Source organism: Gymnodraco acuticeps, unplaced genomic scaffold (assembly GCF_902827175.1).
Source record: "Gymnodraco acuticeps unplaced genomic scaffold, fGymAcu1.1, whole genome shotgun sequence".
Classification (NCBI taxonomy): Eukaryota; Metazoa; Chordata; class Actinopteri; order Perciformes; family Bathydraconidae; genus Gymnodraco; species Gymnodraco acuticeps.
The window spans coordinates 802797-830078 of record NW_022991064.1 but is presented as its reverse complement, the minus strand read 5'-3'; the positions used below and the strand labels follow the sequence as shown (position 1 = coordinate 830078).

At 39.6% G+C, this 27282-nt stretch overlaps 1 protein-coding gene across 7 annotated transcripts in view; it reads right to left on the bottom strand.

Annotated features, from left to right (window-relative positions):
• ptprua (protein tyrosine phosphatase receptor type Ua) overlaps nucleotides 1-27282 on the bottom strand; it is a 271078-nt gene that overhangs the window by 28555 nt on the left and 215241 nt on the right. For 2 of the 7 annotated variants that reach the window (XM_034236684.1, XM_034236691.1), the window contains exons 14-21: nucleotides 22935-23073; nucleotides 20888-20917; nucleotides 20208-20368; nucleotides 19212-19399; nucleotides 13687-13759; nucleotides 13167-13243; nucleotides 9345-9362; nucleotides 4216-4252 (exon numbers count right to left, since the gene is read on the bottom strand). In XM_034236684.1, the coding sequence (XP_034092575.1) occupies nucleotides 4216-4252; nucleotides 9345-9362; nucleotides 13167-13243; nucleotides 13687-13759; nucleotides 19212-19399; nucleotides 20208-20368; nucleotides 20888-20917; nucleotides 22935-23073 (723 nt within the window). The remainder of the gene's footprint in view (nucleotides 1-4215; nucleotides 4253-9344; nucleotides 9363-13166; nucleotides 13244-13686; nucleotides 13760-19211; nucleotides 19400-20207; nucleotides 20369-20887; nucleotides 20918-22934; nucleotides 23074-27282) is intronic. The other 5 variants (XM_034236685.1, XM_034236686.1, XM_034236688.1 and 2 more) reach the window with 5 other exon arrangements.

Here is a 27282-nt window from a genome sequence, read left to right as displayed (position 1 = left end):
GTGTCTCTACTTTAAAGAGTGCTCTCCCTGCTGATGTTCAGGTGTATATCAGTATGTAGTGTCTCTACTTTAAAGAGTCCTCTCCTGCTGATGTTCAGGTGTATATTAGTATGTAGTGTCTCTACTTTAAAGAGTCCTCTCCTGCTGATGTTCAGGTGTATATCAGTATGTAGTGTCTCTACTTTAAAGAGTCCTCTCCTGCTGATGTTCAGGTTCATATCAGTATGTAGTGTCTCTACTTTAAAGAGTGCTCTCCTGCTGATGTTCAGGTGTATATCAGTATGTAGTGTCTCTACTTTAAAGAGTCCTCTCCTGCTGATGTTCAGGTGTATATTAGTATGTAGTGTCTCTACTTTAAAGAGTCCTCTCCTGCTGATGTTCAGGTGTATATCAGTATGTAGTGTCTCTACTTTAAAGAGTCCTCTCCTGCTGATGATCAGGTGTATAACAGTATGTAGTGTCTCTACTTTAAAGAGTCCTCTCCTGCTGATGTTCAGGTGTATATAGTATGTAGTGTCTCTACTTTAAAGAGTCCTCTCCTGCTGATGTTCAGGTGTATATCAGTATGTAGTGTCTCTACTTTAAAGAGTCCTCTCCTGCTGATGTTCAGGTGTATAACAGTATGTAGTGTCTCTACTTTAAAGAGTCCTCTCCTGCTGATGTTCAGGTGTATATCAGTATGTAGTGTCTCTACTTTAAAGAGTCCTCTCCTGCTGATGTTCAGGTGTATATCAGTATGTAGTGTCTCTACTTTAAAGAGTCCTCTCCTGCTGATGGTCAGGTGTATATCAGTATGTAGTGTCTCTACTTTAAAGAGTCCTCTCCTGCTGATGTTCAGGTGTATAACAGTATGTAGTGTCTCTACTTTAAAGAGTCCTCTCCTGCTGATGTTCAGGTGTATATCAGTATGTAGTGTCTCTACTTTAAAGAGTCCTCTCCCGCTGATGTTCAGGTGTATATCAGTATGTAGTGTCTCTACTTTAAAGAGTGCTCTCCTGCTGATGTTCAGGTGTATATCAGTATGTAGTGTCTCTACTTTAAAGAGTCCTCTCCTGCTGATGTTCAGGTGTGTATATTAGTATGTAGTGTCTCTACTTTAAAGAGTCCTCTCCCGCTGATGTTCAGGTGTATATCAGTATGTAGTGTCTCTACTTTAAGAGTCCTCTCCTGCTGATGTTCAGGTGTATATCAGTATGTAGTGTCTCTACTTTAAAGAGTCCTCTCCCGCTGATGTTCAGGTGTATAACAGTATGTAGTGTCTCTACTTTAAAGAGTCCTCTCCTGCTGATGTTCAGGTGTATATTAGTATGTAGTGTCTCTACTTTAAAGAGTCCTCTCCTGCTGATGTTCAGGTGTATATCAGTATGTAGTGTCTCTACTTTAAAGAGTCCTCTCCTGCTGATGTTCAGGTGTATATCAGTATGTAGTGTCTCTACTTTAAAGAGTCCTCTCCTGCTGATGTTCAGGTGTATATCAGTATGTAGTGTCTCTACTTGTCTCCATGCTTTAATGTTCAAAAAGCTCTTTATTTTTCTCATACTGCCTGTGCTGCAGCACCTCTTTTCACCCTCTGTCTGAAACCAGAGCCCAGTCTGCTCTGATTGGTTAGCTGGCCGTTGTGATTGGTCAACCGCTTAGAGATGTCCCGCCCCTTAGCCTATCAAGTACAATGTGTTGGAGCGCTGGTCTATAGACGGGCAAGTGTTACAGTGATGTCACAAACAATTACAATTGATCACATTTCTCATATACTGTATTACATATCCCACATATTTTTATATTTTTTACAATTTGCAGTATTTGTAACCACTGTTAATTATGCTGTCTTATCTATTTGACATGTTTATTTTCACTTATTGTTTTATTTTCTTGCACTATTTGTATTGTTTTATGTCTCATATACTGTATATGTATGTTGCATTGTTGGAGGATACTTCATACTTTCATTAGCTAATGTGGATATGACATTAAGAAGCTTTGGAGTAGAAGTATAAAGTGGCATAAAAGAGAAATACTCAAGTACAAGTATGTCAGAATACTACTTAAGTATGGTACCTAAGTAGATACTTTTCACCACTGTGTCGTTTTCTGATATAAGATGTTAATTGTACAGCAGTATGGCAGAAAGACGGTGGTTTCTGATCCGGGTGAATCTGTATGCACAGCACAACGCGCCGCCGCTCCAGACTTTCAGAGTGCGTCTGGCATTTCCTCCTCACCCACCTCCTCACCCACCTCTTCACCCACCTCCTCCCTCCTCCTCTCCCTCGTCTCTGGACATAATAGAGAGTTAGCCCGGAGCACCTGCTGCCTGCCGCTCACACGCAGCCGCCTTAAGACCCGTCTGAGATACAACAAATCAGCCGCAACCTGCCGTGACAGGCGGCCACCCCGAGCGCCGGAGAACGCAGAGAATACAGAGTGAGAGCAGAGTGACAGCTTTAATGATGCACTGTATGAACTGTATGTGTGTGTGTGTGTGCGTGCGTGCGTGCGTGCGTGTGTGTGTGTGTGTGTGTGTGTGCGTGTGTAGGAGTCAATGGAGGAGCAGACATTTGTTGAAGTAATGAATTGGATTAACTTTGGCCTCTGTGACCCAGTCTACGTTTTAAATGTGTGCCATGAAAGCACTTAGGTTAACGTAAATGCACTTAAATCATTATCTTTGGATTCCTTACAAAGTGGGTGAAATCACCTTAAGGAATTCTTTAGATGCTATAAAGGACAATCCCTTAAGCTACTTAAGTGTTCCCTTATGTGCCACTAGCAAATCCTTTTTCCTCAGGTTTTATAAAGATCCAGAGCAGTCTCTTAGAAGTGAAACACACCCCACAGGAAGTGCGTCGGCATTAAACGAATTGTTCTTAGTGGCGAAACTGTGTACTGCATCTTCTTCGTCAGTAACGAAGTGTCATTGGGCCCAGAAGGACTTAAATTGGGAAAGAGACGTCTGTAAATCAGCAAAAAACACAAATTATGTGTAGCTATAATTAGAGATGATTTAGACGCAATGAGAGTCAATATATTTGATTTCCCTGTCACGTGGGTCTTTCCACTCCTAAGGGAGAAGTGAACATGAACGTAGAATATAACTGATTGTTTTTGCCCCAAAGTGGAAAGAGTTCATATTGGAACTGTTTTTCTACAAGCCTCATATTTTCTAAACATTCCCACATAGAAATTGCACTTTCAGACAAAATAAATCTGCACCCATTTGTCTGATTAGTCAGCAAAAAAACGTTGCAAGATATGCGCCAGTGCAACACTAAACACCCTAGCTCATAGCTGACATAATGCTATAAATGTTTGTTAGCTATGTATTATTAATCTCTATTAGGATATTCATTTGTTAGACAGCACCCACTTATGAGACAGAAAGTGTGAACCATTCATACTATTGTCATCGTTACTGATACAGCATCCACCTGCTGTCAATGTTCAGTGCTCATCATGTAAGTTGATATGGACTTACTGAAAATCAAATACTTTTAGGCATTTTAAGGTAGTAATCTAAGTAAGGGGAACTAGTAGATATGTCAAATGAATGTAGTTGCTTTCTGCAAGCAGTCTTCAACATTATTAATCAAAGAAACTTCAACATTTTGTTATATTCTTTAACTTTAGTTGGGAGTGTTTGGAAAATGTCACAAAGTACCCTTTCCACCTCTACCTGCTCTCTTTTGTGCAAAATGTGAAAGAGAGACAGAGACAGATTTTGGGAGGTTACTTTTGTGAAGTGGCAGAACTGAGACCAAAGTGAAAAGACGGAGAGAAATCAGAGGGGGATTACGGAGTGAAAAACATATGCAGTGAATAAATAGGATCAGAGCCGGCTGAGAATAAAGGGAATATGTGTGTGTGTGTGTGAGAGAGAGAGAGAGAGAGAGAGAGAGAGAGAGAGAGAGAGAGAGTGAGTGTGTGTGTGTGTGTGTGTGTGTGTGTGTGTCTGTGTAGTGAATCTAACTGACATCAGAGAGGAACACATGCAGATGGCGGGGAGGACCCTCTCACTCACAGTGTTACAGTGCAGAGTGACTGACAGATACAGTGCCTTGTTTTTTCACAGTGACGCATTTCGGGGTGAATCCAGATGTGAGCGTGAACACAGGCTCCTTGATGTTAAATAATTTAGCAAAGTCATTTAAATGTGTGTCAGCTTGGAAAACAACACATTAACAGTCACACACACAGCACTGCCGGGTGTTTTCCACTCACCTTGAGTCGCGATGAAGTGATTTGATCGCTGGTAGCCCTGCGTGACAGAGAGAAAAAGAGAGTTAATGATCACATGTGATGAAGTGAGACTCAGGGGCTTTTCTTTCAGCCCTAGAATCCATTCTCATTCTACATTTTCAGCACCACGTCATCTCTTATTCATCTCAGAGTGTCGGCTAAATTTCTGCTCTGAATATATTTCAGGAGCCGTGAAACTACTCTGCACCAGGCCACCACTCTGCTTAACCTCAGGGGCGGAACATTAGTAACAAACTACTTTATTGATTGATTGAAAAGTTTATTAACAGCTTGTATATTGGGTACAGTACAGTACAGCTCAAAACATTTATCTAGGTAAAAGTGTATGGAATTTGCCCGTAAATATTTATATGTTCTGCTACTTCTGCCCTGCTACAATTCAAATGCAAATATTCTCAGTGATGTAAAGTAACTAAGAACATTTACTCAAGTACTGAACTTAAGTACAACATTGAGGTACTTGTACTTTACTTAAGTATTTCCATTTGATGCTAATTGGTACTTCTACTCCCTTACGATTCAGAGGTCAATCGTGTACTTTGACTCCACTACATGTATTTAATACCTTTAGTTACTTTACAGATGTGGATGAATGATGTGAAATATAATCAAGTGTTAAATCAGACTTTAGTTCCACCTGGAGTAAATTCACAAGCTACCCTGCAGTATACAAAAGGCGCATTCACACCGCAGTACTTTTCCCACAAAGGTTCATGAGAACTTAGTTCATCAGAACTCTTTAGTTCTCATGAACTAAGTACAGATCGCGTTCACACCGGAATAAGGCAAATGAAGCCGCTGACGTCACTTCTTCTTCTTCTGCTTTGGGTTTACTGGCAGGCCGCAAACCACTTCAAGGCGTATACTGCCGCCCAAAGTCCCCGGCCGGAAGTCCCCGGAGTTGGGGACTGAAGCCTTCCGAGTAAATCGCCAGAACGCCGACACCTCCTCATCTCCACCGCTCCCATGTTTTATTTTGTGTTGCCATAAGTTAGTCTATCTGCGTTTCTGCGCTGGGCTAATGCTAATGCTAATAATGCTAATGCGAGGATAATAAAATGGCGGCTTCACAAAACTTTTTAGGAGTTTTACGGGGCGTGGTTTGCAATCCGCCCAGCCAATCAGACATAGGAACCTTTTTCTCCCACGAAAGTCCCTACTCTCTAGCAGGGACTGAAAAGGGGGTAAAAAGGTTCTCATGAACTAATTTTAGTTCCGGCTCTTTTTGGTGTGAACGCGACAAAAGAGTTCTCATGAACCTTTGTGGGAAAAGTACTGCGGTGTGAATGCGCCTAAAGTCATTCAAACTAGCTGCACCTTCACCAGCTTTGAGAACACTTTCATGATCAATCATTATAAAACATATCACATATATTATTCTGAAATGGACCAATCTGCACAATGACTACTTATACTTTAGGTACTTTAAGAATATTTTGATGCTCATACTTGTGCTTTTAACTAGCATTTTTAAAGGAGGACAGTATTTCTACACTGTGGTATTACTACTTTGACACAAGTAAAATATCTCTTTGCATTGCCTTTGCTTCAGGTTTTGTTTAACGCTCACAGGTAGAATTATAATGCAGACAGAAAATGACATTAATTCAGTTTTTCTCTGTCTGTCCGTGAGCAGGGTGAGGGAGCTGTTTTCTTTTTCTTTTTTTGTACAAAGGCCGCCTAGTGTGAGGTACTTTGCATTCAGCGAGGGCTGCTGATCAAAGGTAGATTGACAAGTGAGGGATCTTCAGCTCGGGGAGTAATTCTACATCGGTGACACGGACTGGTCAGGCTGTCTGCTCTCTGCTCCAGCGCGGCTTTAGTGCAGTTATGATACAGAGTGCACGTGCTGAAAGGCTATTAGTGGCGACCTGTCCATCCACTGGAGTGTGTGCTGAATGCAAAGCAGCAAGAAACATCCACAGAATAAAATTATAGGAAGTACTCAGATGATTCACTACTTTAAGGGCTTATCTATAGTTTGTTTATATTTCATGTAAATATTGCTTTGTCAATGTTACAATCGTTTTTTCCAAAAAGTTTCATTCTTTTGTTGTTTTTCTTACAATTTATCTTCTTTAACTGTGTTTATACTTGGCAATAAACCTGTTTCTGATTCTGATTAAGTAAAAAAGTAATACTACAGCGTAAAAATAAAAATGTACATGCAACAGTCCTGCATTCACAATTCTCCTTAAGTAAAACTACATAAGTATTAGCATCAAAATATACTTTTAGCACCAAAAGTAAAACTACTTGTCATGTAGAATGGCACACATAAGCACCATATATGACTGTTATAATTATTCATGTTTTAATGTGTTCATAACTTCAATGTTGCACTTAAAAGTAAATATGGGGTGTATTTGAATTACTTTATACACACATGGGCTTAACCTATAAAACAATATATGAATGTGTAAGTAAATTCACATTCTGTATCATTACCTTCTGCAAAGTAACTGGTAACTAAATCTATAAAATAAATGTATTACAACATTTGCCTACCCAATGTAACGGAGTAAAAATTAAAAGTAGCATCACTCAAGTAAAGTACAAAGACCTCCATTTTTTACTTAAGCTCAGTACTTGAGTAAATGTACTTAGTTACTTTACACCACTGCTCTTCACCGACAGGTAAATTGATTCGTACTGCCTGGTAAACATTGGTACACGTACTGTACATACACCCCGACACACACACCTACACACACACCGACACACACGGATATACACATCATTCAGCCAGGCAGGCACACAAATTACATTCCATAACTGTCATGCCACGAAGGGGAGTTGAGATGGATGGCCCTCTATATGAAACAGTGCAGCGACCCTCATTCCCATGAGCCTCCGTTGCTGAGTATCCCCGGTTTTGACCAGTTTCCTGTCTGTCACCTTGGCAACCACATTTTCCAACAGCAGGCAAGTTGAAAACAATTTAAAACCATCAAGCAATGTGAATTCACAATGGAGCGGAAAGAGAGAAAGAAAATACATGCAGAGTCATTTGAGACGTGGAAAGCGTATCAATGATACACAAAATAAAAAGACAGACAGAAAAATTACTTGCAATTTGTTTTGCTTTGACACATTTTTCTCTGTCCAACTACAAGCTGACCTTTGTGTTTGAAAGTAATTAAAAGTAAAAATCAGTGTTTGTATTTATCCTGCATCTCAGAATCATTTGTAGGAAAACTTTAAACGTTAATATAAATCCTCTCTAGCTCTGGAAGACATTAAATAGAGTTCTTATAAATCCTCATTCATATGCATTTCTTTGATTGTGATTCTCCTCGTAAAACTGTGAGATCAACAAATCCAAACCACTTACAGTCTGCATGTGAAAATCAGCTGCAAGAAAATGTAAAAAAAACGAGCTATAATCTCTTGTGGGTGGACAACAAGCCTCTTAACACAAGTTGGTGGTTTTTTTTGCACAAATGATAGATAATATGTGTTTTGAAAAACTACCCACTCCTGTATTTAAGATGCAAAGGGACTACAATTATCAATGCTTAATTTCCTTGCTGCCAAAAACTTCTGTGGAGTTATTTGAGTGGGTGGAGCAGCACAAGTTGCCACAGCATGTTTGTATGCACCCACTATCGACAGATACCGTCTTTTTAATATCCTCAATGACTAACAAGCTATTTAACGTGCTAACTGACAGTTAACAAGCTATCTAACTTGCTACGTGGCAGTAAACAAACTTTATCACTTTAAAACAAACTGGAAATGTACTGTTGTCGTAACTTGCTAAGAGACGGATAGCCATCTTTATAACTTGCTAACAAACAGTTACCAACCTATCTAGCTATTATAGTGGCAGTCAACCATGTGTATAACCTGCTAACTGACAGTTAAATAGCTATTTAAATTGCTAACAGGCGGTCAATATTTTTTCCAACTTGCTCACTGTAACAGGTCTTCCAATTGCTCAATCTTTTTTTACAAGCGTTACTAGCAGTTTAGCTAGCTCTGCCGGGTTTTGAAGGATTTTAAGTCTTGCTAGCATGTTATGAGTTACTTAGTCAGCCACAAAAAACTTGCCAAGAGACCCTTTAGTTAGTCACCAAGTCACCATATATGACAACACAGTCTCACGGTATTTCGTGTTATAGTCACGAAATGAATCTATTGATTGGTGTTCAACAACACGATTTCGCCATTTTTTTCGTGTCACTTTTTTCGTGACTTTAAAAGCAATGTAAATAATAACAAATTAGAAGGAAAAAAATACAGATTTCAGTATTCTGACCAGAACGACTTTAGAAATAATGTATTTCTATTGGTATATGTCTCGTGCCTGCACCAAATAATAACAAATTAGAAGGAAAAAGAGATGACAAAAAATACAGATTTCAGTATTCTGAGGCTCTAAGCCATTTATTTTCCTCGCGGACGGCAACAAAACTCCGACATTACACAATTTAAAATATAAGGGATAGGGTTAGGCTTAGGGTAAGATATTGAGTAAGAAAATGTTTTTATGAACCACACAGCTTCCAGTCTTCCAAGACCCGACCGGACAAAAATACGTGGTGCAGGCACGAAACATACTACCAATAGAAATACATTGCTTTTAAAATCGTTCTGTGTGACACGAAAAATATGTGAAAATCGTGTTGGTGAACACAAATCAATAGATTAAATTAATTTCGTGACTATAACACGAAATGCCGTGAGACTGGGTTGTATATGTATATTTCATCAGGACAAGTAAAGTCCTTTTACTGTGACACCTTATGGTTTGACTACGATCCTGTTCTCTGAGATGATTGATGAATTTATATATCTTCACTTAGTTCACTGTCATTGAATAGGTTTCCAACAGACCTACTTACTGTGATCTGAGTTGCTTGATGTAACCCCTGGCATGTTATCAAGCCTTTTATCTGACTATGGATGAAAGAGGACACTGCTGCCTTTGGTCTGGAAAGGATTTAACTCAGGGGAAAAGTGATGGCGGACAGGCTGAGCAGCTCAGAGCGGGAAAGGGAAGGAAGATCAGCTTTTGGAGGGAAGCCATGGAGGACAGCGTGAAAAAGCAGAGGGGATGGAAAAGAGAAGAGAAGCAAGGTACTTACTTCCCTGTTTATCCGAATCTACGAATTGCCAAAAGGTTGAACACAGGGGGCGGAAAACAGAGAGACAGAGAAAGAAGAAAGTAGGGGAGGAAACAAGAGCTAGTTATTGTGATTAAATATGAGGAAAAGAGGGTAATGATATAGTTAGAGAGCAGCTTGCCTTGAGGACCTGTGGAGAGAATAATGTTCAAAAGACTCAAATTCCCATGTTTATACGCAAAAGGCACATTTAGTCGTTCTTGTGAATTTTTTTTCCACTGAGCCTATCACTTTTACCATCCTACATCTACATAAATAGCTTGAAATAAAGAGGCCTTAAGAGAAAATAGTCTTTGATCTGAAGCCAGTCATGACACGGTTGTCCTTGGTGTTAATTGACACTTTAGAAAGTTCTTTAATGAAAGAGTTCATGGTAAGGACGATGCCTTTGGGAAAAACATAATTTTTTGTTAATTGCTCAAGGTTAACACTTTTTCTTCAAAAGTTGGTGTTCTGCAGCAGTTGGCGAAAATTGCATATTAGATGACCTTAATATTAACGTCACATGCCAATGTGACGTTAATATTAACGTCACATGCCAAAAATCAATGCCAGTGCAGGAAAAAGTGTGCAAATTATAAGAGGATGTGAAAGTTGAGATGTGTGTGTAGCGTGTCAAACTTTGAAGAGTTAAATTAGTCATTCCTTTACTGTGTCCATACTTGACATATTCAAATACTTAATGCTAAAAAAAGAAAAACCCTTTCATTAGACACAATACATACAATTATTTTTAGTTTCCCATTATTGTGCAATATTGACATTTCTGGAACCAAAACAACGTGGTTAGTTTGTCTGTTTTTGAGCAAGGAAACTGAAAGATACCAGCCCACTTTTCATGAAATGTGTTGAAAGGGTCTAGCACAGGGGTGTCAAACTCAAGGCCCTGGGGCCAAATCCGGCCTGCGACTTCATTTTATGTGGCGCCGCAAGAGCTTACAAAGAATATAATACATGCCACTTTACAGAAGCAGGTTGCCCATAAACTACATGTCCCACAATGCATCTCGTTTTGTGACTTGCGCACTGAAGAGAATTATTTGCCCTGGACTTCTGCTTTCAGACGTAGTTAATTACTAAGTTATTATCCTATCCGATAATAATCCAATTCAGAGGCAATAATGTAATATAATACATTATTTTATATATATATATTATATATTTATATAGTTACAACCGGCCCTTTGAGTGCAACCTTTATGCGAATGTGGCCCGCGATGAAATTTAGTTTGACATTCCTGGCATGAGCAAATGAAGCTACCATAACAATTTGGCGCACATCCGAATTACAGGGCGGAGACTCGCATTATTTTTCACTTATGTTAACGGTCTTGGCGAAGGATTGCGCTTTCTGAGTGCCCTTCTAGTTTGGCAACAAAGTTGATTAGACAGTTAGCTGACTTTATTTTTGGCTGTCATTTCTACCAGCAATTATAACATGTAGATGTACTCTGGAGATGTATGAGATCTGGGAACACGTCTATGTTGACAGGAATTCAGAGAAGTTGTTATCAAAACAACAATTTGAACAGATTAATAAAAACCACTTTAACTGGGGGTAAAACCAGAAATCTCTAAACTGTGATGGATTTTCGGCCAGCTTCTTTCTCCCTGCTTGTGTTCCCTGTTATCGTCATCAATGACCGCCAATTTACGTAGTTTTTGGTGAATTCTTAATAAGTGATAACCCCTTTGAGATGCACCTTCTCGTTTTCAATGGTGTGGTGTCAAAGGACAAAACATTTAACAAAACGATTAATTTAGACGATGCAAATATAATCAATATCCCATGAAACATAGAAAATCAGGATATTATATTCCAACTAGAGCCTTATAATGATTGCTCAATACAAAATTATTATTTGTGTTAGTGATAGAATTAAGTAATATGTAGTAAAAGTAGTTCAAAGTTGCATGAGCTAAGTTATATAAAACAGGAAATCTCCAAGTGTACTTTAGGGTGACATGGTCACATTTACGGTGTTATGTTGCCCTCCCTAGATGCCACACAGACACACAAAAGACACAGAAAGTTTAATAAGTTTAAGCCAAAGTGGAAGTTGTCTGCCATTTGAAGAAATTAGGGTTTCGGATGTATCTGCTCAGCGATTACTTCCCATTCTCATTTATCTTTTTCCAAATCAATTACTTCTGATTCCAACATGAGTGTGACAGGCGTCCCATCCTGAGCACCAGAGCAAGAAGCAGAAACTCTACCTGACAGTGAACGCACCATCTCTTAACAGTCTGGTGATGATGTTGTCGCTTTGCGTTACACCTGTCAGCTTTAGACGCTGACAAAAGGAACATGTCAAGAGGTGACACAGAAATGTCACTTCTAACATCACTAAAACTTAGACTACATATTACTTTTCTTGGATTGATCAAAGTTTTGAAATAAGTGCAAACTAACAGAAGGCACATACACTATATTCACACATTTAGGGAGGAGATTCTTCAAGAAATCAATGATATAATTGGTCAGACAGTAAAATGGCATTCTAGGTATAGATAATCCCAGAAATAATCCTCAAAATCTTGAAAATCCTTATTTTCTTGGGTGGGAGAAGCATTTTATTGAAGTATACGTGTGAGTTCATGACGCTACAAGCTCTTCGCTTGTATTTATTTAGTTTTATAAAGTTAAGAGTTATTTTAGCTCTAATTTAGGACCTAATTTCTTAAAACAATATCAGCATGGCTCTTTTGTCTTGAATGGGGAGTAGAGGTTTTATTTTAAATGAAATCTGTTCGACATTCCCGTTTGTCAAACCGTTCTTCATTTGTCATGTTCTGTAACCCGTCATTGTTTAAAGAAGAAACAACATAAAATCTACTCCTGCCCATGCCAACAAAGACATGTTGTTAACTTGCATGTGATTACTAGGGAGAGAAAGGGCTAGAACTTGCCTGTTTAACCTTAAAAAAAAGAAACCCATTTATTCCAACCTTGGCGGCCTTCATTGAATCATTAGAATAATTTTCGCTTCAGAGTTGGGAGCCAGGGGTCTTGGCATGACATGCTGTAGACGAGTCTCTTAATGACACAAAGGTCCTTGGAGCTTTTGTCCTAATGGAGCCCTCACTGAGCAATACAGGGAATAAAGTGGCACAGTAGACTTTGACGTTTGGCTTTAACCAATACCACCCACACTGGCTAGTACTACCAATCGGGCTCCTTCTGTCCACTTCATATTCCCTTTTGTTCTTCGAAAAACAAAGGAGGTTAAACGGCATGTAAGGACTGCTGAGTTTTTCCACCATCGCGCTGAAGTGACCTCTTAATTACCTGGCATGCAGGAAAAAGGTATTTCAAATACGTTTTTTGGGGCCATGTAATGCAAAATCTGTCGAGGTATGATCTGGCTCTACTGCAGGGACTCAAGAGGCTGCTTGATAACTCACTCGAGCCGAACTGCACGTGAGATCAAAATATCTGAAGGTAGATGAAAGGATCAGCCGGGTTATATTGAGTCCAATTGAGGTGCAATGTTTCTTTCAAATAATTCGGATGAGTCATGAGGCGAGCTGCTCTGAGCTTATGGGATCTCTAAGATGAAATCTCGCCTGTATGAACTCACACACGTGGATATATGTTGCTATTTGTCACTGAATGACAGAGAGATCCCAGTACATCAGACAGTGTGTGGACATGTCCTCTGGTCAAGCACCACAATAGAGAATGACTTGTAAGAGATCTTAAGGCAGAGCTGTCAGCAGAGGGAAGAGAAGGGGGAGAAGGAGGCGATGGAGGAGGACAAACAACGACTGAAGGTGACTTACGTCAATGTAGTTGGCGTTGACATAGTCGGAGCTCGGGTCTGCAAGCAGAGAGTGAAGCTTGACTCGATGGCGATCGTCTAAAATACACAAAAAAGATTATGATAATGAAATTACAAGACATATTCCATTAGTGAATATATTGGCTTTTTTTTAATATAAAAGCAGACCTCAGGTTATCCTTCACATCAAATTGAAATGAAATGAAGGTTGAACTAAAGGGTAATTCTTTATAAGAAAAGTCTACCTTTGTTTTTATCAAGATAAGTGACACTGTCCTCAGAAAAGTATTCGCTGAGATCGAGAAAGGCAACAACATTGATACAAAATAAGTCAGAGGGACAAGAAATATAAGCAGTTAGATGATGATGGTGGCTTTGGCAGACTCATAGGACTGAAGTAGTGTTGTAAAATGGCAATAAAATGTACGGTGCATGTATGAAAAGGGCTTATAAATGTTAATGTGAGCAGTGAAACAGATTCAAGTTAATGTTTATTTAATGTAACCCCACACAGTACTTACGGCTAAGCAGGCTATCATGCCTTCCTTTAGTCTTGTCCTTCTTTTTCGTGACGTCCCAGCCATCAAAAAAACTCTGCAAAGAAAAAAAAGAAATCCCAAAATAAGTTTTATAAAGAAGGAACATGTTACAAACACATTCACGATTGAGAGATACAGGAATGACGCATTTTTGTAGGAATAACCATGAAAATTAGGATCGCAAGGAGGACTCCACTCAAATGACAACAAATAAATGGGATTTTTCAATGGCAAATAAACTCAAACTTTATGTCCAGCAGGATAATCTCTACATATTAACACCACTGGGCTATAAAGGAACTACAGCACGGTCACATGACTTCACGTAACCACCGCTAAGCTAAAGGTGGCTAATGTTGGGGTATAAAGGAACTACAGCACGGTCACATGACTTCACGTCACCACCGCTAAGCTAAAGACGGCTAATGTTGGGCTATAAAGGAACTACAGCACGGTCACATGACTTCACGTCACCACCGCTAAGCTAAAGACGGCTAATGTTGGGCTATAAAGGAACTACAGCACGGTCACATGATTTCACGTCACCACCGCTAAGCTAAAGACGGCTAATGTTGGGCTATAAAGGAACTACAGCACGGTCACATGACTTCACGTCACCACCGCTAAGCTAAAGACGGCTAATGTTGGGCTATAAAGGAACTACAGCACGGTCACATGACTTCACATCGCCACCGCTAAGCTAAAGGAGGCTAATGTTGGGCTATAAAGGAACTACAGCACGGTCACATGACTTCACATCACCACCGCTATGCTAAAGGCGGCTAATGTTGGGCTATAAAGGAACTACAGCACAGTCACATGACTTCACGTCACCACCGCTAAGCTAAAGGAGGCTAATGTTGGGCTATAAAGGAACTACAGCACGGTCACATGACTTCACGTCACCACCGCTAAGCTAAAGGAGGCTAATGTTGGGCTATAAAAGAACTACAGCACGGTCACATGACTTCACGTCACCACCGCTAAGCTAAAGGAGGCTAATGTTGGGCTATAAAGGAACTACAGCACGGTCACATGACTTCACATCACCACCGCTAAGCTAAAGGCGGCTAATGTTGGGCTATAAAGGAACTACAGCACAGTCACATGACTTCACGTCACCACCGCTAAGCTAAAGGAGGCTAATGTTGGGCTATAAAGGAACTACAGCACGGTCACATGACTTCACGTCACCACCGCTAAGCTAAAGGAGGCTAATGTTGGGCTATAAAATAACTACAGCACGGTCACATGACTTCACGTCACCACCGCTAAGCTAAAGGAGGCGAATGTTGGGCTATAAAAGAACTACAGCACAGTCACATCATGACTTCACATCAGCAACGCTAAGCTACAGATGGCTTTCAGGCTTCTAAACAAAAATATTTGGAAAAAAACGTTGAGACGAGGGAACTGAAAGTGCTAAAATGACTAATTTGAGGGTTTTATGTCTCATTCCTTCACTCTCTAAAGAGATGACTTTGTTGATGTGCTCCAACCCCTGAGGTTGTCTCAACAACTTCTCTATTATAGCATCTTGCCAAGTCATCAACAGACATCTGCCACATCAACAGCGAAGAGACTTATTCTGCACACAGCGTGAGGCTCGCTGCTATAAGGAACCATTGCACTATAACACCTCTGTTAAACTGCTAAATCTGAGACAGCTGTTTATGACATCTACTAAACCTGCTGCTGGTGCAAGGAGATGAGTCATTGAACGTAAATAAATGGTTTATGTGAGAAATACGGAAGACTAGAGAGAAATACGTTTTCCAATCGGATGTAAACTTTTTTCTCTTTCCTGTGTTTCTAACTTGAGAACTACTTAAAAAACGTTCTGCAAAGATTGTCAGCCAAATATTTTTTCTTTATATCTGATAAGGTTCTGGGAGGTGAATTTATTTGTGTCGTTGTGAGACCTGAATAGGACAATTACTATAACACATTCCTTTTTGTATTTTTTGCATTTTTGTATTTTGTATTCATGCACTTTGAACACAGCTATACAATATGTTGTGAGTTTGTAAGTTAATTAACATTACTGTAATGCAATTTGGCCCGAAATATAATTTATTCTGCGCAAAATACAAAATACTGTACCTTGCCCTTGGAGCAGTGTTTCTCAAACTGTTTCATACCAAGGACCACCTAACCAATAAAAAAACACTCGCGGACCACCTAACTCCACAAATATCCAAAAACACATAGTTTTTTACAAATCGCCTGAAAATGGTACAAACAAGTGGCAACATGTGTGATGAAGGTGTTTATCTGGGCTATATCATGCAATCGAAAGTGAAACTTAAGCTCGTTCCATTGCGGAGATATTCCCGCGAGAGTGCGAAAAACTTAAATAAATGTATTTCTTTCAAATGTGAAATTTTACCAATATACTCACGGACCACTAGGGGGCGCTCACGGACCACCAGTGGTCCGCGGACCACACTTTGAGAAGCACTGCTAGAGCGTATGGAGCAATTGAAATCAATCTTTTAAAAAAACAACCAAAATATTTAACATGACAACGTTTTTTTTAATAAATAAACTGCCCTTTTCCCCTTTTTAACCAGTTTCTTAAAATAAATTATGATCTAAGAAAATATATCCCAACTTATTTTCCCCACCTGCTTTATGGATTAAAAAAGGACTTCAAATCTTAGAGACTTAGACGAAGAAAATGTTTCATTTCCTTCACTTGCCTCTTATGGTATCCATTAAAAAAATCCAATCAGACTTTATTTATACAACCCAATATATATAAATTAGAAATCTGTCTAAGGGGGTTTTACGCTCTGCACCGCATACAACACCCTCTGTCTTTAGACACTTGCAGCAGATACGTTTAAAAAAAAAGTGTAGCATAAGCATGGACAGGCATGGCTTGAGTTATTTAAAGTCACGTCCAGATCTTCCTGCTATATTGGAAAGCAAATGCAGGCTCACATTCTGCTGTCTTTCATCCACCGATGTCCCCTCCCTGTGTAAAGAAGGACCAACGTGGGACCACCTGAGACCAGACAGACTCGCAGAGCTCTCTGATCGGAGGATTGCATCTGTCACTCTACAGGTAATGTCTGATCTAATCCTGACTAACAAACCCACCTTTGTCCAGCACCCACCACACAAACCATTCCACCTTCACGGAGCTTTAATTTATTTATTTATTCTCTATTAGATTCGAAATGCTTAACACTGAAAGCTTAAAAATGTGGTTGCAAATTTCAAAGTACAACTCAATAAGTATTCATGACTAAGATAAGATCAAATAAGCCTCTATTGATCTCCAGAGTGTATCAGCAGCACAGAGACTGAAGAAATAATTACAGATAGAGAAGTAAATAAACAATAGCAAATAAAAGAAATGTACGTCTACAGGAGAATATCCAAGAACTAGACAAGAATCCATTGGTATTTTTTTCTTTTTTTACGTGTCTTCGAGCCTTTTAAACCACATGACACAACATTTAGAATATTTTTATTTTTAATACCAAAATTCTGACTTTTTTTTTTTAATCACAACATTCTGACTTTTTCTGAAAATCAGACAATTCTGAATTTCTTCAGAAAATTCCGACTTTTCTGAAAATGTAAGAATTCTGACTTTTTTTTGAAAATCTCAAAATTCTGACTTTTTTTCAGAAAATAGCAAAATTCTGATTTACTCGGAAAATCTGAAATTCAGATTCTTCTCTGAAAATCTACTAATTATGACTTTTTCTGAAAATCTCCTCATTCTTTCTTTGTAATGCCATCCAGAAGGAACCCATTATTGTCCATCATATATTCTGCAAACAAAAAAAATATGATTCTGACATACAGTATATCGCTTGTATGACAATATTAGGCAGCAGTGTCCTGATAACTGACAAAAGTTCGAACAATTGCTGTAAAAAGATTAGTTTGAGGTCTTTAAGAAGCACAACTCAGTTTTTTATATTATGTTCCAATCTGCACATATTTAGCTAAGGCTAAATATAAATATAATATTAGCAAAATATTGACTAATGCAGCTTGAATGACCAAACAGATCTTCCTAGACTGAATGGATGTTGGTCACACGACTTCACGGCACCACCGCTAAGCTAAAGGCGGCTAATGTTCTCTTTGATAGGGGGGGGGGGGGGGGGGGGGGGGATGCAGATCCAGGTGAAAACAATATGACAGATTTATTGTACCCAGGAGGGCTGCATCCTTCATGGAGGATGACATGCTTTCTGTCGACATGTTTATTCACCAGCTCTGGTTCCAGATGTTGGTTTTACAAGCACAACAAATACAGAATCACGACCCACACCAAGGTGCCTGATTCATTCACCCCCCCCCCCCCCCCCCCCCCCCCACAATGCATTGCAATGCGTCTGATCAATGGCAGCAGCTCGACCCTGTGGGAAATAAGTGTTATGAAGTCTGACAGTGCAGTGCAGTGATCCCCCTTCATCTCCTTTATTTCTCCAGGCGATAGGTAGCCAGACTGAGGAGAGAAAGAGCGGCCCACATATTGATTTTGGTGAGAAGGGGGGGGTCTGTTGGCCCCTCAGGGATTTTAATGAATGGAACAAGTGCATCTGGCATCCTTCAGGTGGATGTGCAAAAACAAGACTCATCACAAAAGGTTGATGTGTAGGACTTCATAATAAAGTTTGAAAAGCATTGAGTTTAGTTTATCTGCATTGTTTCTGTGTTGCAGATGGAGGTTGCTGATGAATATTTGAGTATTTGTTTGCAGTCACACAATGATGGGCTCTGCAGATAAAAGTGTGTAAATGATGCCATCTGTACTGTTGTTTTCACACCTTTTCTATACCAGCTGGAGACGAGGGTGGAATTAAATCTAAGAAAGTTTCCTTTCTGAAAATATACATTTTTAGTTTATTCTTAAAATCCAAATAAAATCCAAATATGTTTCTGAAAATCCCAGAATTCTGACTTTTCTTCAGAAAATCTCAAAATTCTGACTTTTTTCTGATATTCAAAAAATTCTGGCTTTTTTTTACATCTCAACTTTCTGACTTTTTTCAAAAAATGCCGAAAATCTTATTATTTTTTGGAAAATCTCAACATTTAATAAAAACAATTATTTCAAGATTCTGACTATTTGCTGAAAATCCCAAAAATTCTGACTTTTTCTTGAACATCTCAAAATTCTGGCTTTTTTTTAAATATCTCAACTTTCTGGCTTTTTTCAAAAAATCACTAATATCTCATTATTTTTCTGAAACTCACAACATTCTGACTTTTTCTGAAAATGTCCAAATTCCTACTTTTTTCTGAAAATGTAAGAATTCTGACTTTTTCTAAGCAATCAAAAAAAATCTGACCTTTTTCCTAAACTCTCAGAATTCTGATAAAACTTCATAATTCCGATACCTATCCCTCCAAGCCTTGACTTTACTTGAATATCTCCTCCTCCTCCTCCTCCTCCTCCTCCTCCTCCTCCTCCTCCTCCTCCTCCTCCTCCTCCTCCTCCTCCTCCTCCTCCTCCTCCTCCTCCTCCTCCTCCTCACCTCGTACTCCTGTTTGAATCCGTACCCCTCGGCGGTCTTCATCTGGTTGATGTGCTGCAGGAGGTCAGCCACCCTCACAGCAGGGTGCAGCTGACCCGTGTGATACGGAGAGCTCTTCCTGCGACTGTGGCGCTGCGGAGAGCCGCCCAGCAAGCTGCTCGACTCGTTCACCGAGCTGCGCTGCTCGGCTGGAAACACACACACACACACACACACACACACACACACACACACACACACACACACACACACACACACACACACACACACACACACACACACACACACACACACACACACACACACACACACACATTCAGATCAAAATCATGCGACACAATTTCCTTTTATGAAGAAATGTAAACGTTCCGTGATCAGTATAAAGGAAAATAAGTCAGCGTTTGGGCAGAATGTTGAGAACACAACATGTAGTGACGTGTGCTCTGTATATATAAGATTTTATTTATTTATTATTTATTTTATTTGATCTTTTTGCTGCACTTTCTTACATCAAATTCAACTACTATCTTTTTTTTGTTTTCAATATTTTAGTGATATTTTTATAGCAAATCCTTACTTTCAGATGTTGTGTTTATTTACTTAAATAATAATATTTTATATATATATTTTTCCATCTTTCAATTTATTTATGTATTCTGATTCAGAACAGATTTTCCTCTCCTCTCTCTTCATATACTTTTTGTGTTTTGTATAAATATTTATTTTATTGTACCTTATGTATTTTATTTATTACTTAACTTCTTATGTGTATATCTTTATTGTACTTGTACTTCTGGATATATTATATATTTGACATCATTTTACAAATACCTTTATTCCGTCTCTTTTCTTCCTCAAAAATAAAATTTCCTGATTCTGATTCAGAGCGGCTTTGGCATGCTTGAAACTAAACATGGCTGAAGGTCAGGAAGCAGGATTGTCCTCTCACTTCAGACACTTTTCTCGAGAGCACCCATATGTTCTGCGCTGTCTTACTGCGAGTGTTGCACCCGTGGGCGTCCATGAAGGAGTTGGCCATCCTCTCGTCCTGCTGCAAGGTGCTCTGCTCCGTCATGCTGCAGTCCAGCGAGCTCAGCTTCCGACTCTTCTCCTGCCTGTAGGACATGGCTGCCTTGTTGATGGCCACCTTCTTCCTACTGTACAGAGACAGAGAGAGGTGGTTGGGAGAGACAGAGAGACGGGGGGGAGGACAGGGAGTGATAATAGAGAATGAGAGGCAAAGAGATAAGGAAAGAAAAGGAAGGCGGGTGAGGAGATGAGAAATTGGACTGACGGGGGGGAAATATAAAGGGCTGCAAGATTGAAACTGCACAAGGGGGAAAGTGCGATTTGGTGATAGCAGCAGAGTGGAAGTGGTGAGGTGAAAGGAGGAGGAAGAGGAGGATGATGAGGGGTCTATACTGGAGGATGAGGTGAGATAACAAGGCTCATTTCCACTGTCCTACACTGTGTGTTGACTTTCATTAAATGTCAACAAATGTTACATAGCTGCATTAGGTTAGTAGAAAGCATTAACATTAAAGTCAAATACTAAATATTAGATTCAACTTAATGCATTTAATTAAAGTCAACATTTCAGTTTTTTCAGTGAATGAAGGGCAAGCAAAGGGGGAAAGATGGCGTGTGGCTGGAAGATGGATAAAGGCGTAACTTACGGGTAGTAAGGGTAAGGATAGAAGTCCCTTCTGATTAGCATGAAGGAGGAGAGAGACAGAGAGAGCCAGGAGAAAAAAAAAAAGAGAGGTGACTATGGTTTATCATGACGGGCATCAGGAGGATCAATGAAGATGCTTAGTGCGTTGAAATGTTGTCAGCAAGCAATCATGAAGCGAAGCCTGGAGGGAAGAGCCGCTGCACAGCGAAGACCAGCCATGAACACGTGACGCTTTCTGAGGTTATTGGGAATTTGAGGAATTTATTTGGCTGTTTTTAGGATGCTTTTGCGTTTCCATATTCTTAACCTGCAGTAAACGTTTTAAAAGCATCACAATAGAGCACATATTCTGCTGATGTTCAGGTTCATATCAGTATTTAGTGTCTCTATGTGACATGTTTCCATGCTTTAAAGGTGGGGTTTGAGAAACCAGCTCGAGTGCGCTAGAATTTGAAAATACACAACCGGAAAAAATCTGCCACTTCCTCACAGAGCCCCTCCTCCAACACACACGAACGCGCACATGACCAATGAGGGCACGAGATAAGTTTGTGCACGGATGGAAGGCTGACAGGCAGGTAGGCCATCCAGTTACTTTAGCCGGCTCAGATGATTGGTCGTGCTTTTTACAGCGTCACGGCTTCCACAGATGACTTTTTTTAATGTATTTATTGTCAAAGCATTTAATATATTCATTGCTATCGGGACGTTAAGAGCATTCCATGGAATATAACAAGTGTTTCTGAAATAAATTACATACCCCACCTTTAATGTTCAAAAAGGTCTCTATTTTTCTCAAACCGCCTGGAAAGGGAAAACTGAAAATAGGGCTTCTTTAAATTGAAGAACAAACTAAAATCAGTAAATCATATATTATTTAATTTACTAAGGAATTTCACATTCTCAAAAAACGATACAAATTCACTCGCTTTTTTAAAATCTTAATTGTCTTACAAATCTAAAATCGGGAGTCTTTCAAGGTTTCAGATTCCCACACTTCTTGCTCACACATCTAGAACATTTCAGGTTGATATATTAAAGCATTAAGGTTTTAGGAGGCAGTTAGTAAGCTGTGTTTCTTGGCATCTTTTGTGTGCCAAATCTATCCAAAAACTCTACAAAAATGGCTAAAATGTGCTTTAAAAGTACTTCAAAACAAAATGACCGGATTGCAATAAGGTATAGTTGGATATGAATGTGTCCCCAAACCGATTTGTTATGTCTGATGCGATAGAAATTGCCAAATTAGTCCAAAGCTGAGTTTTGTTGTGCAGCATGCCCTTATTTGTTAAATGCCTTCTTCTCTTGTATTGCAGGGGATCTCTAATTGTCCTTTTGATTACACAACCCAATCTCATTCACACATACAGTCTAACTGTTCATGGTAGACAACATCTGGTGGCTGCATATAAACACGTCCTCCCCTATGTGGCTGTCTCATTGTATGCCTCTGAATGTTATCAGTCCCTGACTTCTTCCAGACATCCATTCACTCTGCTTCTATTCTCCGTGAGAAAATCCCTCAGGGCGGAAAAAGTTCCCTTTCCAAAAAGGAAAGCAGCAAAAACAACCTTCCTAACCAATTAGCAGCCCATCCACTGGCACCTCCCAGCTGCTCGCCTCATGTAATTGAGTGGGCAATGGAATAACATGCCCCTTGATGAAATATTTCACACCCAGATGAGCGTCCCTCCGCCGCCTGGCGACTGTAGGAAGAACAAACTGCAGGTGCGTCGGGCGGCGGAGGTAATTTGCAGGTGGAGAGCAGCCAGCGAGCTCTGCAGCGTTTGTATGTGCTCAGCCAAAGCACGCAGACCTTGAAATGAAAAGATGAGATGAAACACAAAAGCTTGGCTGAGGCGGCGGCGGGGAGAGTTTTTAGGATTAATGCTCTACCATTCCACTAACTCTGGTTGTAATTCACTCTCTGCCAAAATGCCTTCTTCAATAGACCCTGGCTGCCAACTGGGACGGAGATAAATGCACTGCTCTGGATCGGCTGCAAGGGAGCAATGAGTGTTGAGAGCTCACATTTAATAGACACTCACCCCTTCTTCACGATGATGACGATGGCCCCCAGCAGCAGGATGAGGACCACCAGGCCCCCGGCGCAGGCCCCCAGGATCAGGCCCATGTCCTCGGCATGCTGGGAAACCTCCAGCGCTCGCTTGGAGTCCTTACAGGCAGCTGCAGGCAGTCAAAAGAGAGGAGAGGAATAACTCAGATATCTGACAAAGACAACCTCTGTGAAGGTTTTATATGATGTAATGTGTCTGATGTAATGTGTCTGATGTAATGTGTCTGATGTAATGTGAATTGTGCGTCAGGATCTTAGGTAAGTTTGACTTTTAAATAACGTTTTCATTGGAGCATCATGGAGTGTGCAGACTGTACGCCATCACTGACAGGTGTTGTCTCGCATCATCTCTACACATATGCTATGCAATGCATTGTGGGATCGTCAGCACAAACTGTTTTTTTATGTTGTGCCATAGCGGTCATGTATATATGGAAGCCTTGAGGGGCAAGTAAGAAAAGAAGATTGGTTATTGAATAACTTACAAGGTTAAAATACTTTTTTCTGGGATTATCTTTTCAAGTTCTTCATATTTTTCATTTGGCAAATAGGTTGGTTTTGCTGAAATATTTGTCATGCTTTTCTCCAAAAACGAATTCCTAGCCAAAGAAGGATGTGACATAACTTGCAGTTCAGTATGTACCTTGTCTTTATAGTGTTACAAGACACTAGCAACATATATGTTCACCTGTTCTTAAGTCAAACACACAGGAGAGAAAACCATTTAGATCAGACAAAAAAAATGTCATTGTCCCTTCAGGGCTTCCGTATGTCAAAAAAGAAGTCATGAATTTGATATTTCTGCACACAGCCTCCATGTTGTTCCCTAACCTGCAGTATAGGTACCTGAGATGGTAATACTCAGCCTCCCTCTCACAGAGGTGGGCTTCCTCATATTTATCATGCATTGAGCTGCCTGGTGATAACATCTCCATATCACCATAATGCTTTAAAGACGGCAGCTCACGAGTCTTTCAAGTCTAATTTACACAATAAGTGACGGATACAAAGAGGGATCCTGATGGAGTCTGTACAGTAATCCTGCCAATGTTCCTGCAGAGCTCTGACAGGATGCTCACTCAGAGAGGGAGGTGTGTTAGAGGTCGCCACACATCCAGTTCAGCTTCAGAAAACGACGCTCTTATCTCCCCGAACTGATGCATGCTCTGATTCCAGCAGCTAATTCCCTCCTACCCAGGATGTCACACTCTCAGAGCATTTCTGTCTCTATGAATCATCCGGGCTTCCTGCTGTGCTTCATCCCCAAAGGTGCATTTTTCTTTTATATATAATAGTATTATTGCTACGCTCCTCATCAACCTCACTGAGGAGAAAACTAAAAGGTGGGGAATAAAGCATACACCTTTTGTGTGCCAAAGGAATTCAAAACATCTCCACAAATGGCTAAAAGGTACTAGTAAGTACTTCAGGACAAAATGAGAGCATTGCAATTAGGAATAGGTGGATATTTGTGGGTCTCAAAATGTCTTCTTATTTTCCATTGCAGGGATTCTCTAATTGCCCGGTTGATTACAGAACTAAACAACATCTGGCGGCTGAATATAAAATGCAGAATAAAAAGTGAATCATGTCTCCGGCATGTCTTGGAAGCTCATGTCAGAAAATGGACAACATCTCAGTATTTTATATATATATATAAAAAAAGAAAGGATGCTTCACGATGGGATGTTTGGCCCTTTGTCTGCAGCTGGAAGGAGAAATAAAACGCCTCTACAGTGAGAATGGCTCGATAAGCTGCTGCTGTCTGTAGCTCCTGGCAGACAATGCAGTCTGACAGTCCTGCAATAATCACACGGAGTCATTCTGCTTTTAGGGGGACATTTTTAGAAATTGGCTATCGCTGTAAATTTCATTGCACCAAATCAAGCAAGGGTTCCTGCAAAGCAAATCCTGTGGGATAACATTACACCGCACATTGCAGAGAAGGCTCTTCTGTAATGTGTTTTATGATGGAGGCCTTAAGCTGAAATGTGCTGCTATCACAATAAAGTTGTTCTTCAGACTGCAAGTGTTGACCTCTTCAGGAAATAGAGAGCAGTCAGGAATGGTCAGCGTTTCAGCAGGAAGGGTTTGACGGTAGCACGGATGTTTGTTTTTAAGATAAAATCAGATCAGGCGTGACTGCAGGACTGATTCTTTGGTACCAAGTCCATGATTGAATCCTGAAAATCTGACAGTATCTGATAAAACTAGTATAAAACTAAATCTCAGAATTTTGACTTTTTTCTAAAATCTCAAACGTTAGACTTTATTCTGAAAATCTTAGCATTTTGACCTTTTTCTAAAATCTCAAACTTTAGACTTTATTCTGAAAATCCCAAACTTTAGACTTTATTCTGAAAATCTCAAACTTTAGACTTTATTCTGAAAATAAAGGCGAACACATTTCTCTAAAAGCAGAGAGGCGTTGTGTCACTGTGTTACATTTGCTGGTTTAAGTGAGCAAGGTGTGGCAAAAGGCACTATGACTACCTGGATGATGCAAAAGCCACGAATTGGGATTGCTCCAGTAAACATTTAAAAAAACATTTGTAATGTACCGCTATAATGGTGTCGCGCCGTTATTTGATTGGCTTCATTGTCAATTTACAAACCGCGCTAATGGGCAGCTTTAGCTAGCGTTAACGGAGGTTTACTTAAACTATGTTGCATTTAAGTTCTACATTAAAAGAGTGTATTTTGAATAACATATGATTTATTTTTCATGTGAGAAATAGTGAATTGTGGTGTTTCACTGGTATTGGTAACTTCATTTCTTTCATTGTGAAATCTATAGTTTGAAGGGCTTTTTCGAAACCATTCATTTTGCTAAATTCATCAATATGTGGAGGAAGAGTTGGTTCTGCATTAACAGCTTCCACAGAAAATGCAAAAAGGGAAGCAGATAAGAAAACAATTTACCAAAATGTGATAAAATACTCTCCATTTACCCATTTATATAATATAAGCCGGTTTCACACAAAGGTCTGGGCCTCTCCATTGAACTGTCACACAGATTTTAAGCTACATTTTCAGAGGCTAAACGGCTGAGCTGACGTGAATAAAAAGCCTTTCAAGACGATTTGATTTGTAATGATTTGTTCATCTAATGTTGGCTGCATTTCATCCGAGGACAGAAAAACTAAGAGGAGCTCCGGGGCGGCGCAGAGAGGAAGCAGAATTCAAACGTAAAAACCGCTCGCCCACCGAGAGGAAATGAACATTTTACATTTACACTCATTTGCAAAACTACAGTTAAAGAAAAGTCTCCTATTGTTGAGCTTAAAGAAGGCGCTTCTGCATAGTTTCTGTTTCTACTTTTACTTTAGAGCGGAAGTGCTTTTACTTTGCTGTGATAACACACTTTATTATTGGTCTGCTACTTCCATATTCCAGACTTTTCAGATAGTATTGCTGTTATATGCAATACACAGTTTTATATATATGTTATATGGTTTGCTTGCATCTTTATGTAACATGTAAGTCTACTAACTTAAGTTTTGGCCTTTTTATTTCCACTGTTTCTTTGTAACATCGCACATTTCACTGCTTTAGGACTGTGGGATTGCTGATATATTTATATATATGATATTTTATCAAGTAAATATACCTTTAAGCCTTAAAAAAAGCACTTTTTTAAAGTTTGATTTGGTTTAAAGATGAGAAAGTAACTATTTAGATTCCAAATATGTAATGAGTTTATCCAAATAACTCTTATCCGGAGTATAAGAGTCCGGAGCTGTGAGGAGGGTACTCACAGGTTTTAGGATGTAATGTACAGGGTTCATACATGACTTCTCCATGACTTCTCCATGACTTCTCCATGACTTCTCCATGACTTCTCCATGACCTTTACCTAATTTTCCATGACCAAAAAAATTACTCTTTCTCAATGGTACCACTGACATTGTTTTATTTTAACATGGTAAGCTGGACAATAAGGTCTGCTTATGAAACATGTTGTGCCTATCTAAAACAAATGAAATAGTTGGCTTACTAGCTCCCACAGACTAAAGCCACTGTAGACTAGAGGGCGTGATTGTAAAAATCTCTCACCAGCAAAATACCTCGACAGTTAAATGCCATTTTACAGTACGTTTCATTACTATACGATACAGTATGTATTATCGTTATAGTATTACTATTTCGGCGATTAGATAACATATCAATTATATTTGATGCAACTTTGGTTACATTTTCATTACTTTTCCAAAACTTTGGGAAAAATATTGTTTTCCGTAACTTTTCCAAGGCCTGGAATTTGCATTTTGAATTTCCATGACTTTTCCAGGTTTTTAATGACCGTAGGAACCCTGAAT